At 27.9% G+C, this 16,958-nt stretch overlaps 2 protein-coding genes across 5 annotated transcripts in view; one reads left to right on the forward strand and one right to left on the reverse strand.

The window, feature by feature from the left end:
* CSN7 (COP9 signalosome subunit 7) overlaps positions 1-1,080 on the forward strand; it is a 7,595-nt gene extending 6,515 nt beyond the window's left edge. Inside the window, exons 4-5 of one of the 2 annotated variants that reach the window (XR_004837683.2) lie at positions 486-603; positions 955-1,080. Coding sequence is in view for 1 of the 2 variants with exons in the window: in XM_035862147.2 (XP_035718040.1) it covers positions 486-505 (20 nt within the window). In the remaining variant the exon portion in view is untranslated. Of the gene's footprint in view, positions 1-485; positions 758-954 lie in introns of those variants that run through there. The other variant, XM_035862147.2, reaches the window with a different exon arrangement.
* Positions 1-16,958, reverse strand: part of Glurb (metabotropic glutamate receptor B) — a 156,619-nt gene that overhangs the window by 719 nt on the left and 138,942 nt on the right. For all 3 annotated transcript variants that reach the window (XM_035862138.2, XM_085661190.1, XM_085661189.1), the window contains exons 4-15: positions 13,994-14,164; positions 6,724-6,868; positions 4,061-4,312; positions 3,168-3,342; positions 2,981-3,087; positions 2,503-2,652; positions 2,263-2,396; positions 1,902-2,060; positions 1,480-1,646; positions 974-1,350; positions 471-622; positions 156-366 (exon numbers count right to left, since the gene is read on the reverse strand). In XM_035862138.2, the coding sequence (XP_035718031.2) occupies positions 156-366; positions 471-622; positions 974-1,350; positions 1,480-1,646; positions 1,902-2,060; positions 2,263-2,396; positions 2,503-2,652; positions 2,981-3,087; positions 3,168-3,342; positions 4,061-4,312; positions 6,724-6,868; positions 13,994-14,164 (2,200 nt within the window). The remainder of the gene's footprint in view (positions 1-155; positions 367-470; positions 623-973; positions 1,351-1,479; positions 1,647-1,901; positions 2,061-2,262; positions 2,397-2,502; positions 2,653-2,980; positions 3,088-3,167; positions 3,343-4,060; positions 4,313-6,723; positions 6,869-13,993; positions 14,165-16,958) is intronic.

Below are 16,958 nucleotides of genomic sequence, written 5' to 3' on the forward strand. Positions count from 1 at the left end.
TGTGTGTGTGCGCGCGTGTGTGTGTATGTGTGCGTACATGTATAAATTATTTAATTTGAAAAGAATTTATATTTCATTTGCATTGATATAAAAAGAATCTTATAAATAAAATATATATTTGTATAGATAGGAAAATATAAACAATGGATGTTTACATTCGCTTTGCGTAGAACAATCCATAGTTTTGATGATATGTTTCTTAACGGCTTTGTTTTGATCACAAGTCACAGCGGTTAATGTAACAGGAGCCATCATGCTCGAAGCATTTGTACCAGTTACAGCTGAGCTTTTGGTAGTATTGTAAGGTCTTGATGGCATTATATTCTGTCGAACGTTTCTCTCCGGTCGAATTAAAATAATATATAACTGTAATTAAGAAATTTTATATAAATCAATTTGATCAATTTATTTAACGATACTTTTAGAAATTATATATATGTATATATATATATATTTTTTTTTTTGTTTACCTTTGGTGTGAACAGACATGCAATTGTCACCGTAGCAGAGAGACTGATGGTCACCGACATCGAAGTGATCCTCAATGCGACATGATTACCAGTACCAAAATAAAGTGGAACAAAGGCTAGCCATATAACACAGGTAGTGTACATAGTAAAGCCTAATTAAATGATTATTATGTTATTTATATTTCATTTATTATATAAACTGTGTTAACTCTAATCTATCTTGTGTGTGCTTTAAGAAATAATAATAATAACAATAATAATAATAAAAATAAACGAGCTTACACATAATGTCTAATTGAAAAATTAATATTATATATATATATATATATATATATATATATATATGCATGTTTTAAAATATGATTAATAATAATAATAAATATTTCTTAATAAACATCCTCACAAATTTGTATTTATTTAAATTAAAAAGCTTACACGTAATATCTAATTGAATAATTTATATGTTTATCTGTATTTCTTCTAGATAATCATCGCTTACTTACCAATATATTTACTTTCGTTAAAAGCTTCAGGAATTTTTCTCGTGAGTACCGCATAAATGGTGCAAACAACTATCAGCATAATAGGATATGCAAAGGCAATCATATAGCTAGCATCGATATAGCTATTGCAAACAAGCAAATTATCCTCTTTAGTAGGATAATGATGCATCGCTTTAGCTGGATCGATAACAATCCATACACCGTTAATAAGTATCTGTACCGCTACTAAACCGGAACAAATGAACAATTGAGATCTTGGTGATATAAATGACGGTCTCTTGGCACTGTGTTTTCCAGCGTTAAAAATTCTTGATATTCGATTTGTTTTTGTCAAAAGTGCTGCATAAACTACGGTAAAGCAAAATCCAGCACCGAATCTGTAGGAAATGATTTGGTTAGATAGAAGATCTATCTATGTCCGAATGAAAGATCTTACATGTACATTTGAAAGCTATGTATATACATATGTCGGATAGCATCGGAAAGATGCGTCGAAGTTAACTTACCTTTGAATACTGCAAACAAGATTGGTAGGTCTGAGTACTAGAGCAAACGTGACCAGATAGCAGAGTAAGATACCAGTGAGAAGGACGTAAGAAAGTTCTCGACCGGAAGCACGAACGACAGGGGTGTCGTTATGTTTTAGGAATACACCGCAGACGAATAAAGTCACCTAAGAAATTCCAAAAAAAAAAAAATAAAAAAAAAAAAGAAAAGAAAAAAAAGAAAGAAACAGAAAAAAATATTTAACACCCTTTTCGAACTATTTATTTGACCTTTGAAACTTATTTTTGTTACATATTTTATTGCAAAAACATGTTATAATAATATGTTATTGATTATGTTGATACTCGGATATAGATACAACTACGATAAATATTTTATCAATGAACTATTTTTGATTTTTAATGAAAAGATAAATATTTACTAGTATTCCAACAGAGGAGAAAGACATAGCACCAATGGCCCATCCACTTTCGAGTCTTAAAAATTCTTCGGGTATTTTGCTGCAAGTAGAATGAGTTTCGTCTGGTACCGTTCCTTGTTCACAATTCTTACATTGTGTTTCATCGTTTGGATGTCTTATCTGTTTAAAACATACGAATAGAATTAATTTACAATTTTTAACTCTTTTCACATTACATCGGTACGATTGATTTTATAATTATTTAGATACATTTGTAGGAAAATAATTTAAGATAGAATTTTTATAATAGTTCTTTTCTTCTGTTTGCTTTTTTATTTTTGTTTTTTTTTTTTTTTCTTTTTCGTTATAAATATCGGACTACCTGATATTGAGAACAATTAAAACAGTGCCAACAGCAACTTTCACCCTCGACATATTTTTTCGCTTGGCCTACTTCACATGGCAAGGAACAAACGCTTTCAGGTGTTTGATTGTGTCCCAGCTTAAATTGAACCACTGGAACAAATACATGAACGAGCACACTGTATCCAATGTGTACGGTGTTCCTAAAGGGATAGCAAATTGAGAATGTTCTCTGGAATCCTTTGCAATGGTAGCTTACTAGACATGTTTAAATGTAGTACTCCCTCGAGATATTTGCCAACGCGTATCCACTTGTAGACACCAGGTTCGGTTTGTTTGAAGTGTATAATGTTATATCTTGCCGGTCCATCACCATTCTTATCGAATCGAAATTTATCACCGCTCAAACCTTTGAAAAAATAGACATTCGAAGGATATATAAAAGAATTCATAATAATTGTTTTTCGTTTTGTTATATTAGATCGGCCAAATAAATTAATAATATTGAAATTATATTGAAATAAATAAAATTATATTTTATTTAAATCATATTTTATTTAAAATATCGACACTTATTTATTTACCAACTGAATACTACAATATATTAATAATTTATATTGTTTATTTAGATATAAAATATTGAACGTTCTAATATTAATTATTCGTCGATTCAACGTATGTCTGTATTCATTGTGCATTCCTTTTAGGAATGCAATGCTTTTAGGAAACTAACTCACCTTCGAAATCCACTTTGCGTAGATACTTTAAAAGCTGTTCTCCTTCGGTTGGTTTCATTTCATCACACAATCCAACTTTATTACCGCAATATTTTGTATGCATGTCTCTGTGAAATAGGATAATAATTTTTTTTTCTTTTTAATCGTTTCCTGTCATATTTAATTAATCAATTTTGTTTAATCGTACCGAAATGCATAGGCAAAGGCCATTACTGCGTCCGATACGAATTGCAATTGATCCTCGAAGACTGTGTTCTCTTTGGTAAGTCGTTCCTGGGTGTTACAAATATTCGTGTATTTCTTATTGTATGGTGTCAAAGAAGAGTTCGGATAACGGCATTGAAAGTGATCTTCCCAAAATTCTGAAACGTTAAAAGGAAATTTTATAAAATGTCTTTTTATTATTTACAAAAGGAAAAAGAAAGAGAAAGATAAAGGATTGATCGATTTACAAGTATATAATTATCTGTATATAACATTTCGTTTATCAGTAAGTAATTTTTGAATTTGTGACAAAAAATATCGAACACAATATTATTTGCTTCGATATAAAAAAAAAAAAAAAAAAAAAAGAAAAAGAAGTAAAAATTATCATCCTTATTGGCCAATTTGACATAAACAAATTATTTACTCTCTTATTAAATACACGTACTCTTCTTTCATTGACACACATGGTCCAGATATTAAGAAAAATAAACAACAAAATAAGAGATTGAAATTGGTATATAAAAAGTTGATAGAGAATAATAATGATATTATAAAATGATGATAAAGATGAATGATTTGCGAGAAAGGAGAGGGGGCAAAGAGAGAGAGAGAGAGAGAGAGAGAGAGAGAGAGAGAGAGAGAGAGAGAGAGAGAGAGAGAGAGAGGGAGAAAGAAAGAGATCAAAGAGGAGGAAGTGTTCGTTAATTAAAACTGTGCGGTATACGTCACGCAGCCGTATCACGTAGCACGAAAAGGAACGAAACGATGGATGAATACCTAGGTACATAGCGTGGTAGCACGTAAAGCTATTTCGTTTTAAGGAGTTGCCGGGAAATGTTTGACGAGGGATATACCTGCCTAACTTTCACTTACCAACAAACCAGGGGTTTCTCCTGTTGTTCTCGACAGTGAGATTTAGGAAGTATTCCTCGAAACCCCTGACAGGATTCGCTTGGGGTTGAACTGACAGTGTACCTTCAACTTCTGCTTCATTACCATTGCTTACCAAACCTCGTGCGCTCCATCCATCGCTGCCTATCCAAGAAAACGCACCAGTCGCGTTACAACGTCTGACAGCTCTCATAACTCCTGCTACTTCTTGGTCCGATCCAAATATTATACAACCTGTTATAAAAGGAACATATTTTTTTTTGTATTTTTTTGGGTTTCTTTTTTTGTTTTTTTTTTGTTTTCTTTTTTCTTTTTTTTTTTTCTAAGATCTAATCGTCCGCATACATTGCCTTGTCGATTTCTTCCTACAGTTCGTAATAATTTATATGTTGTCATTTTTTTATATCGTTATTTAAGATCTTATTTAAGATCTTCTCTTATTGATTTCTTATTGAACTTTGTTATAACTTATGTTATCTTGAGTCAAGTTGTAAAATATAATTGGTAAGAGTTATAAATAGAGTTAAGATTTATACGCGGCTTTGTTGGTTTCTTGCTGAAGTTTATAATAATCAATTTTATAATTTTATTAAGTTTTAAATGTTATATTGCATGTAGTGTAGTTAATATAGTTGTAGTTTGAATTTAATAACTTTATTATCTTTTTAACACGAATTAAATTTGCTCGAGTCTGCCTATCTCATTTTAGTAATAGTTTACACGTATCGAATTTTCATTTATCGGATTATTTTCTACGAAGTTTAAATGCATAGCGTTAATAATTAATTAAAAGAGATGTTAAAAAAGAAAAAAGAAAAGGAAAAGCGAAAGTATTCTTCGTAAAATATATACGGGATGATCCTTCATTGCTTAAATTCCAGTGGGAATCGATCCTGTTGGTTAACAGAGCCGTCATCAATGTAGGAACGAACCCTCTACTTTATGGAATACACGAGCCAATTTTAAAATACCTCATATATCTTATTTATACAGCGCAATATACCAGAATTACTAGAGCTTGAAAATTAACATTCCTATGTGCTTTTTACAATTTTCTTATTTTTTTTTTTTTTCTTTTATATCGAGCGACTAAATTCCCGTTTAAACATTTGCATTTTGTATATATCGTATATTGAATTTTTCAAAATATTCGTAAAAGATATATTTTTGTCAAACAACTCAAATGTATTGTTTCTATAATTAATGTGAAAATACATGCTTTTATTTCGATATTCACGCATTATTTATTAATGCGTGAATATCGATAATATCGAAATAATACTTAAATGTATAATAATTATATTGATATTATTTACTGCATTCATTTTTTCATTACATTTTTTCATTACAACGACCGCTTGAAAAACGTTTTATCCCTTTTTTCCCCCTAGCAGGTATTAATACGCGTTATATTCATTTTACTTATGTACAGGGTGCAATGGGGTAGTACGCGAAGCAATTTATTTCCGTAAAAAAGTCATTTTTACACAGGCTCATCCTTGTGATATCTTTTCTCTCCATTAGTCTATTTTATTTTTATTTCCTTTTTTTTTTCGGCTTCTCTATCCGTTCAGTATTGCGAAAATTGAAAATTATAGTCTTTCGCATTTCCTAAAGTTATAATGCATCTGGTTTTATATCTTTTAATTTATGCGCAGTGGATGATATACATTCGCTTTTATAAAATACGAGTTACAATCTAATGAGATTAATTATCGAATTGAATTTATTCCGATATAATATTTTCACATAAAATGAAGGAAGTGAAGAGAGAATTTCATTTTCTTATTTCTAGGAAAACGTAATATTTCAGTTGATTTTCTAAATTAAGGAATAACATCTATTTTTAACAGCAAACTTTCGTGTTTGTCTCATTTATGGAACCAACCATGACGAGATAGAAGTTGAATTTCAAGGAGTTGCAATCAAAGGAGAGAGGAAAATCGTACGTGAAAGTTGTTTAAAACTAGTCTCCCTTCCTTCTGGGCTCATTGTAATTTCGTCTTTATATATACGAACATCGAGTATAATTGAGTAGATTTTTATAGATACTGAATGATTCCTCTTTCTTTTTTTTTTTTCTACGACGCAATAGAATTTTATTTCTATTTTATTTGTGTGTGATTCACGATATATTTCGTACATGCACATATTTTTTATATTATCCTATTCTTATCAGAGCAAAGAATTTCATTTATGTTGACAATAAGATATTTTATATATATATATATATATATATATATATATACCTCGACCTACTTACGAGTTTTTATTTTACATATTATATTAATTTTTTATTAAACGTTGTACTATATTAAATTAGTCAATAAGTAATGTCGAAATTTTTAATTAAATAATATTGAATATATTCGGTATAAAATATGGAATATTTCGATATTAATTATTAGCTATAATATAATATTAGGTTGGTCGATAAGTAATGTTGGAATTTTTGATAAAAAATAAGGATACAGTGTTGTTTATTTATTAAATATAAAATAATACAAATTTTGACATATACACTATTTATTAACCAATCTAATATTGTTAATTTTTTTATCTCATATAACAATGGAATTCAATTACTTAATTCTGCAAATAAATGATAAATTATTTTCATATTTTAAGTAAATTAATTTTCTTACCTTTAGCACGTGGTTTGGTCAATAATTTAAGAACAATATTATCATAAGCCGTTTCTTCTGCCACTCCAGAATCTTTAACTAATTTCTCTTTAACTGCAATGCAAATGTCGTTCTTCGTTAATAATTCCTCAAGTTCCTCGAAAGCCTGTAAAGAAAGAAATGACATTTTTTACGATAAAACTTTTTTCTTTTTTTTTTTTTTATGTAGAAAATTTAGATTATATATTCTTATATATTCTTCCTTTATAATCATAATTAGAGAAAGAAGAAATGCAAAGAGCTTGGCGTGTATACACGTACATAGAAATATGGAACAGTGAACAAAGGAATATCTAATATTTTGATTTTTTTCCAAAAAGAAAAAAAAACATGAAAAGATTTCGTTATATTTACGAACAAAGATTGATGGTTTTAAATTCAAATATAATTGAAGAGAATTGAATTTTATAAAAGTAAAAGTGTCGAAGTATGAAGTCAGCTAATGATATATAAAATATTAGTATTTTTAAGTCGATGCATTTCATGAAATTTCGACGAAGTTTAGGAATCCTTCTCTCTCTCTCTCTCTCTCTCTCTCTCTCTCTCTCTCAGTCTCTTTCTCTCTTTCTCTTCATTTTATTCGTTTTCTTTTTATGTGAATTACTTTTGCGCAAGTACCGTCCTTTTTATTCCGTTGGTGCAAGTTATTTTTCTTTTAAAATGCTTTTAAAATGCAGCAGTATTATTCCTTACAGTGTAAAACCGGTACTCTATTTTTTTTTATGGTTACTTAAATGCAACAAGTGATGTTGCGCATTCGAAAGTTGTCTTTTTTCCCATGTATCTTGAATTACTTTCATGAAGATTTTCTCGTATAATATAGAAAAATTTCTTACCTTATCTAATGTACCTTATTTTTTTTTTTTTTCGTATTTTTATTTATATATGTATATAACGACATATTTTTCTTTTTTAATAAGAAAAGGGAAGGTCACACAAGACGAAGTACACAACGAATGAATAAACGTAAAGTATTATATATAGAAGAGGGTTCACTTAAAAGCATGAAACATTCCAAAAATTATTCTTTTTAAAATTTCTCGATAAAACATAGTCCCTGAGTCCTTTGGGAACAAAAAGTGCGAAAATATTATGGTTAGACTTAACTCCTCATGAATTTCCACGATTTCTTTTTTCTCTTTTTTCTTTTTTCATTTTTTCTTTCTCTTATTTTTCATAATATTGTAGTTTCCGCGATTGCGTAAGAAAATTTCTTCACATTTAACGATAATATATGGCGTTAAATAAGTGATATTGATCCAAATAAAATTCTTGAATTTTTTTTTTCTTCTTTTTTTTTTTTTTCTTTTTTTTTTTCTTCTTCATTTCGATCGAACAAAAGAAATTATTTCGTCAAAATTCAGTTTTTATTTTGCGTTAATGAACGTAGATCTATATATACATACATGTATGTTTGATTAAACATTCTCGAACGAATAAGAAAAATCGATTGGAAGAATTGGAGCTTATAATGACGAGAAGAATTTTTCAAAAGTGGGAACCATGCTTTTTCTTCTTTTTTTCTATTTCTTATAATCGATCGAACGAAATCGAGTGTATTCTGGGCGTTTTCTAAGCTAGGACACGGATGTCTGCTTAAGCGAGTGGAAAAGCGGCGTGCATAAATCAATGAGTGCCCAATATCTGGGTCAGTGGTCTCTATTCTCCTCGTTTACCCTTTTCCTTCTTCTCATTCATTTCTTACCTACGAGGAGTCTCTGTTTATTGTCTTTCCTTAGCGAAGCGAGCGACGTTTCGTGATAAATTACAAGTAGTACCAAACAGGAAAGCCCGTTTATATACGTGTACCTACATATTTTACAACCACATTACATTCAGGTTTTTACCCATCGTAACTTACTACGCTATAATATGTCCTTGGATATGCACGAATTATGTTCCTTACGATCATGATAATGCTTATCGATGATTTATGTTTATCGATGACATAACAAATTACTTGAATTCTGGTAATTATTTTCTAAATTTTATCACCTGTTTTTTTATTCTTCGTAATCATTCTAAATCATTAGAAATAAGTGTCGTTGTTAATAAAGAATTTATTATCGTATTAAAAAACGACAATTATCTAATTATGAATAGATCCATAAATTAGTATTCTTATCAATAAGGAATTTATTATAATTAAATGAAAATTATTTAGGAATGACATTTAATAAAATTAACTCTTTACTTACGATGGCACTTATATCATTAAATTGTTTTATTTTCATTCTTTAGTTATTCGAAAATTGTAATGCATATTTTATTGCATTATTTATTTTGAAAGTTTGTAGCATATATAGGTACCTATATACAACTGCAATGTATTTCATTTTCCTACTTGGGAACTTATGAATGGAAGGATTTTGTCGAGAATACGAACGCCAATTTCGCATTATCGAAGATAATCCTTCTTCGTTATTGTCGATAGGATAACCTAGAATAGATTGAAAGGATGGGACAAAGGGGAGCAATTTTCATTTCAAAGAAAGAGAGAGATATAAAGAGAGTGAGAGAGAGAGAGAGAGAGAGAGAGAAAATTTAAAGATCGGAGAGATGAAGGAAACTTGTAATTTCTAACCCTCCTTATGAGAACTTCGATGAATATTTATTAGACCGAAAAGCTTTTGTATGTTATCGGCGGTCATGCGGTTGACCTTAATTTCAATTGATTAATACATCTTTTACTTGTCAAATAAAATGATTGATAAATTGTAAATTTTTTAATAAATTGCTGCGTGTGTATACATATTTATATATATATGTAAAAAATAATATTACAATAACATTTGTATTTGATGTTATTTATCTGTATATGATGTTATAAATTGGATATAATTAAAGATCAAGAGCATCGATTTCCACTATGTTTCGAAGAGCTACATAAATCACATCATTAGCCGATAACGTTATTCGTTAACATGGATCGATATTCATTCACACCACCAAGCTTTTGTTCTTCCCCAGAGAGTGTTCAGAATCGAGTAGGATAACAGGTAACATTGTGGCATGCTATTGTTTCCCAAGCTTTTCTAATTATTAACTTTATGATCTGGACAACTATCGATATCGGTGGTAATGCCACTGTAATAATAATAATTATTGCCTCGTTAGCACATTGCTCGTTGGAATTTATACTAAATACACATTGACATATGTTTTTGTCGTTTATAGGTCATAAAAAATAATACTTTAATATTATCACACTTTTCGCACGTATTATGCACTTGCTAATGAAAATTATCGTTAAGCTTCTATGAGTTGGTGATCATGTAAGTGACATAAAGTGAATAATTCTAAGCCATATAAGGTAAAAGACATGCATTAGGTTAATATCAGTTAAGAAATATTAATTTAAGTAGTAAAAGTGGAACAAATTATAAAATTTAAATGTCATTCTCAATTCACTTGAATATTTTTATTTTATTAAGTATACTCTCGTTACCGGAAATAATTTGTCTCTAACAAATTAGAATGTATCATGTATCGTTACATCATAAAAGTTTGTTTATAAATATTAATAACAAACTGTTAAATAAATGTATTTTTACATATTTTTACGTACGTTGATTTTGACATCAACTTATAGAAAATTAATCATTTACAATAAATTATTTATAACAAATAATTTATAACAAATGGCTTATAACAAATATTTTCTAACAAATTGTTTAGAAGATATTATCAATTATGCATTTATATATACCTACATTGATCATTTGATGGCAAATTATAAAAAATTAATTTGCAATAAAAATTGTTTGTAATAAATTGTTTATAAAAAAATTATTAAATATATGCAAATACATGTATCTATGTACATCTATAAAGATTATTCGTTATCAATTTATAAGAAATTACTTCTTCAAATTGTTTATAACAAATTGTTTATAACAAATTGTTAAACAATTGATTCATATATGTGTGTACACATACCTTAGTATTCATTTTATGTAAAATTAAAAAAAAATTCATTCATGGAATTTTTTATAACAAATTGTTTATAACAATATTTGTTAATAACAATAGGCTGAAAAAATTGTCTAAAAAATCCCCTTTACAATGATATTTGTTTCAAATCTCTACGACTTTTAGTTTCAGAGATATTACAATGCAAATAATTAATATTTATTGACCCACTGGCCTACAAAATTTCTTGGAAAACGTAGTGACCTATATAAATTCTTGGAATTTCATTGATTTAAACAGCTGTAAGCAGTACTACTAGTAGTACTACGTACATATGTTACGTATTATGAATGAAAATCTTTCGATGGCAATATCTTGGCAACGGAAAGTCGTAGAGAGATGACAGAAATACCATTTTAATGGGAAAAAAGTTTTCTATTCATCTACATAATCGAATTATATCGTTATAATAGAATCGATTTTTTCAATATTTTCTAATCTCGTATCTCGTCAATTTATCGTATATACATAATAAATCTTTCGATAAATTAATTTTTTCAAAAAAGTGATTCTTCGAGATTGATAATTTTTAACAATCGATACGTGCATAAAATCATAGTAAGATAAAATTATAGTGAAGTGTATAAAAAGTAAAAAAAAATGATCCAGATCACTTTCATAATCACCGGCTCGTATAATCTCTAAAATGTATGAGAGTTTTTTTTTTGTGAGAATTAAATAACAAAGCGCTTTTTTACGAAATTAATTTGTTTTTAACTTTTATACAATTTAGTCGTTTTTTTTTGGACCGTAGATAATATACAAATAAATATGATCCTATTAATTTTATGCATATCAACTTTACAAATTTGTTATATTTTTCTTTCCTTTTTTTTTTTTCCTTTTTTTAGATCATTTATTCAATTATTTTTTAATTCGAAAAACACTACGTATATATTTTATTATCATTATCAAAGATATATATATATATATATAAAGTTTTTAATGTAAAACTTTTTATAGTATGCTCTTTACGTTTCTTATCGTTTCGACCGGACAAGAAAAATATTCAAAGTAAAATATGAGAAGGATAGGAGATAAAATATTAATATACATACATAGATACATACATATAGTTATATGTATATATATTCTCTTCCTGAATATTTTTATCGGTTATGTTTATTTTAATAGCGAACACATACAGAATAATAATTTTTAATTGGAGCAAGTGAGAAACTAAAGTCAACTAATTTTCTTAACGCAGTTAAAAGTTATCGTTTATATGAAACTAAATTGAAATGTTCCGTGCGGACAAAGTTTTGAATGTATATTTCAAAGTCTATATGTGCATACTCTCTTGTTTATCTTATTAGAATTATAGTTTATTTCAATATACCTTATATTTATTTCTTTCTCGTTTCTTTTTTCATCGAAAATTCGATGGCGTTGATTAGATATACCAACCCTACAGAGTTCTTTAATTAGCTTTACTTTTGTAGTTCGTTCATTGAATTTATTCACGGAATTCTCCAATTAAAAGTTCATCGAGTAGAGATAATCCAGAAAGTCTGATTATATCGGTCTTCGAACTTATTTTCTATTTCACGAAATAACATTAATTTGTAATTACCATTATAATATCTATTTTTATTCTTGCGAATGTTACATGCAATGTATGTATATATGTATATCTATGTAAATTTATAATCTTCGTTGGTAGTGATTTAGTTACGTTATTTACATTATAAAACCACAACGTATATATAGTATCGCAGTTATATATGATTATTAAGCTAGTCGTTGTTTTCAATAATAAGCAATTATCTATAGATAATCTGTTTGCATCTTCAATAACGTTATTTCCGTGTTATACCTGAGAGATCCTAGAACGATGTCAAAACCACCCTTGCACCTGTCAGTCTTCCTGCGCCAAGTTTCAATATTGCTTGATATATTTATAGCGAGGTTATTTGTGATGCTGTCTTATATAGTTATCTAATTTATCTATTACATATATATATATATATATATATATATATATATGTATCAGGGATCTTTGCAAATCGATATTAAATTTACGAGATTTTAGAAGACGAATAATAGAACTTATTAGGAGTTGATGTCAACGTAATATTAATTTTTGAATATGATCTTTTAGAAATTCATGAATATGAAAAATAGATAAGAAGAAAATGAGAGATAGATAGATGGATAAATAGGCAGATGAATAGATAGATAGATAGGTAGATAAAAAGAGAGAGTAAATTAAATTTGAAAAGATTTTCTAATACTCGTCGAAGGTAAAGGTTTGGTGAAAGCGATTTCTATGACCTATTTCGAGATCTCATTCGCTTTGAATAGTGAAAAACGCTTTTCAACGGAAAAACAGAAGGATATCATGGTTTAAACATAATAATTTTGTTTAACGAACATTCTGATGGAGAAAGATTGATGAATTCCTCGTTGGTATATTTAAAATTCTTTTTTACATGGCCTTCATTGAGCGCAGAGCATTATTTCATTTTGACAAACGCGCTACCTTTGAGAACTCGGTACGTGTATCGGTACAATGAAAATGGATAGAGAGAAAAACGGGCTGCATTTACGTATTGGTTTATGACAAAAGTACTATCTCACAAAAGTTCATCTCTTTTATTTCGTTCTATTCTCAATTATTGGATTTTAATGTCTGTATATGACATGTTACATTCACGTTCAAATTTCGATTTTATTTACTCATGCTTCACTTATTGTAATTTAACATTCTTTATATAGGTAGCATTTAATAAATAATATTATAGAAAATAACGGCGAGTTTTTATGCACGTAGACACACACACACGTAGACAGACAGAAAGACACACACATACATCGTTTATAACATAAAATTAAATTCTCCATATTTCTGATTACTTGACAATAAATTTGCAAAGCATCAAGAATCTTGAAATTTTCATGTAATCGATTTTAATTTATATCCTGATCAAGATTTTTTTCATCTATTGAATGCAACACGAGAAGTTCATTAATACCTTTGGGAACTTTTACATCGTTCGTTATTCATTTTCTCTTTATTTTTATTTTTTTCGAAAGTACTTTTTTTTTTTTATATAAAGATAAAAGAGAATTACATTACTGGTAGAACGAAATCTTTCAATAGATTCTAGCGAATATATCGTGAGTGATTTATTCAAATATAAAAAAGAAATAAAAAAAAGGGAATAACTTCATCCTTCTCCTTGTCTCAAAATGACATATTTTTCTTTTTTTATCTGTTTTAATATTTCGTAAATTTATCAAATAAGAAATTACTTACTTTGATTCCATAATTACTCTCCTCGTATATGATGGACACATAACTCCATCCCATTTTTAAAACGATGTCTACCATGGCCTTGACCTGATAATGATCACTTGGTATTGTTCTGGTGAAATACTCGAAACGTTGCTTGTTCGAAAGTTCTGGACTCGTTGAGAAGAAGGAGACCTGTGAACATAAAAAAAAGAAAAGACAAAAAGACGATTGGTTTTCATAATACGGAGCTTAAAAGGTTACGTAATGAAATTGAAAAGAGAAAAAGAAAAGAGAGAGAGAAAGAGAAAAGAAGAAAGAAGTGATCACAATTGCGGATCGAAGACGGGAATATCTTTCTTACGAGCTTCTTCTCGATATATTTCCATAGAAAAATGAATTGTTTAATCGAAATTCAAATTTGTTCAGTTTTGTGATAATTTGTTATAAAATAATTGTCAAATTTTCATATTAATTTTTGAAAATTCTCTTAGAGATATATGTTTTAATTTTTATCTGATTAAAAATTTTTTTTAGATTATATTACAATTATATTAATAGTTTATATAGTGAGTTAATATAGTATACAGTATTAATAATTTATGTAGTATCTGTAAGTATGTATAATATATATATATAAATTATTAAAATGATTATAATTTATTTATTTTTATTACATTATCTCATATTAATAATTTATATTGCTTTTGAATATAAATATTATACTATATATAATAAATAAATTATCAATATGAGTGTAATGAATAATACTTTTTAATTATAGAAAACATGAATTCATATATAATCACGTGATCTAAAATTCCCGCTGTAGTTTGACGCAACCAATCAACGCTCTTTTGAATTCATCGTGTAGTAAAGATCGTAATACAGCTTTGTCGTCATATCGATTAAAGGTAATTAGTATATATTTTCTAACATAGATCATATTTCAATATACTAATCGATTTCCAAATGTACATTTGTACGATTGACATTATTAATTTGTCGTAATAACGTCAATAATAAAAGATATATGGAAAATATATGTCAGCATCTATATTTTTCTTACAAAATTTTTCATGATTTTAAACCTTATTTCTATAGGGTATCGATTTATAGTGATTAATTTTCGATATTTTAATTAATAAAACATCCATTTAGATAGTTTTTAACTTTCTATGTCATATTTTTAATGTTTCGATATTTTCGTATAATAGATCGAAAAATTACGATATTTGCGGATCATATCGATGACATTTTGCGCATGCGCACCAGGAGTCGTATAATCATACCGGTGATATCGTCGCCATTTTGGAATCGTGAGTGCTACAGGTCGCAATGGAGCGTCGTCGTCACATTAATTACAGGTAATTAATATACATTTTCTAATGTACGCTCTTATTTTATATGCCAATCGATTGCGGAAAACGCGATTTCCACGTGTAAATGTTCGCAAGTCATGGCATCGTCTCGTTTAAAAGATATATGCGAAAATAATATCGGTGTCTTGATATCTCCCACGGAGCTAATGCGTCATATTTATTTTTCGAATTTTCCAATTTTATTTTCGCGATACAAATACTTTTCTCGTCTTTTAACGATGCTCTCGTTAATAATCTTTCATTAATTTATCGCGTTCGATATTATTTCGTCTTATATACGATATTCATATATGTGTGTATGTATACATACATATATATATATATATATGTTTATATACAGGTATAAACAATGTGTATACGGAGAACCTAGAAGTGTCAGCAAAAGTACGCATAAACAATCAAAGGACGATCGAAAGTTAAGCCTTGGTATGACTCTCCCCTCTTTTTTACTAACGTGATACGTAGTAGTTCTTACAGGTTCAGACGTGTTTGTACTTTACTTACGTACAGTTGTCCCGATCAGTTCGTACATTATACTTTCTAGGTTAATTATTGGTTTGCTTAACTTCTCATTATATATATATATATATGAGAAGTTAAGCAAACCAATAATTAATTAATTCTTATATATATATATATATTCAATAAGCTCTGTTTAATTAAATTTATTAATCATATTTTATAACATATTAGATTCATTTATATATGAATAGCATTTATATATGAATACACAGATCATGTATACATATTTATATTGTATATATTATATGTATGTATATATAATGAATGTATTTTATTGTATACATAAATTCACTTTTAATATTATTCTATATATTAATAATATTCTTGAATCTTGCCCAATTTATTATTCATAGCATTAAATTAATTTGTGGATTTGGACACATTCAACAACAACTGTTATCTATCAATCTTACAAATATTAATTCTAACAAATTGCATATGGAATACGCAAATCATATGTACCCATTATATGCATACATATACTTCTCATATATACATACATTTCTATACATAAATACATTTAATATTATTTTATATTAATAACATCCTTGAATATTTTCATGTTATTATTTATTGTATTCAATTAATTTGTGGACGTGGACACATTCCATAACAACTATCATATACTTTCTGCTACTTTTCATATATAAGTGCATACAAACAAGTTTATTGTTAAGATATTTTAATTAAATTTTAACTAATATAGAAAGATAGAATTTTAACAAACTATTATGTTATATGACTTTGTATTAAGTCTTTATCTGTTTTATTATAGACTTATATGCTATATTATATCAAGAGTTTTTACAAATATAAAACTTTATTTTTTTTTAATAAATTTAAAGATGGATCTCCATACGCAGCAACCTCCATGTGGTGAGATCCGGAAATCGGTATTACGTACGTTTATTATGTTTTTTTACATGATATTACGTACGCACTACCGGGCCAATGGCTGACGTTTGGTGCATTAGAAAATTTTTAAAAATATGTTCCATGAAATTTTAAAGAGTATTTTGAAAGAATATATTGAATATTTGAATAATTTAAAGAATGAAAAAGATATTAAGAAACATAAAGAACAA

The sequence above is a fragment of the Vespa mandarinia genome, chromosome 14 (assembly GCF_050613455.1).
Source record: "Vespa mandarinia isolate Hongniang chromosome 14, ASM5061345v1, whole genome shotgun sequence".
NCBI classification, from domain to species: Eukaryota; Metazoa; Arthropoda; class Insecta; order Hymenoptera; family Vespidae; genus Vespa; species Vespa mandarinia.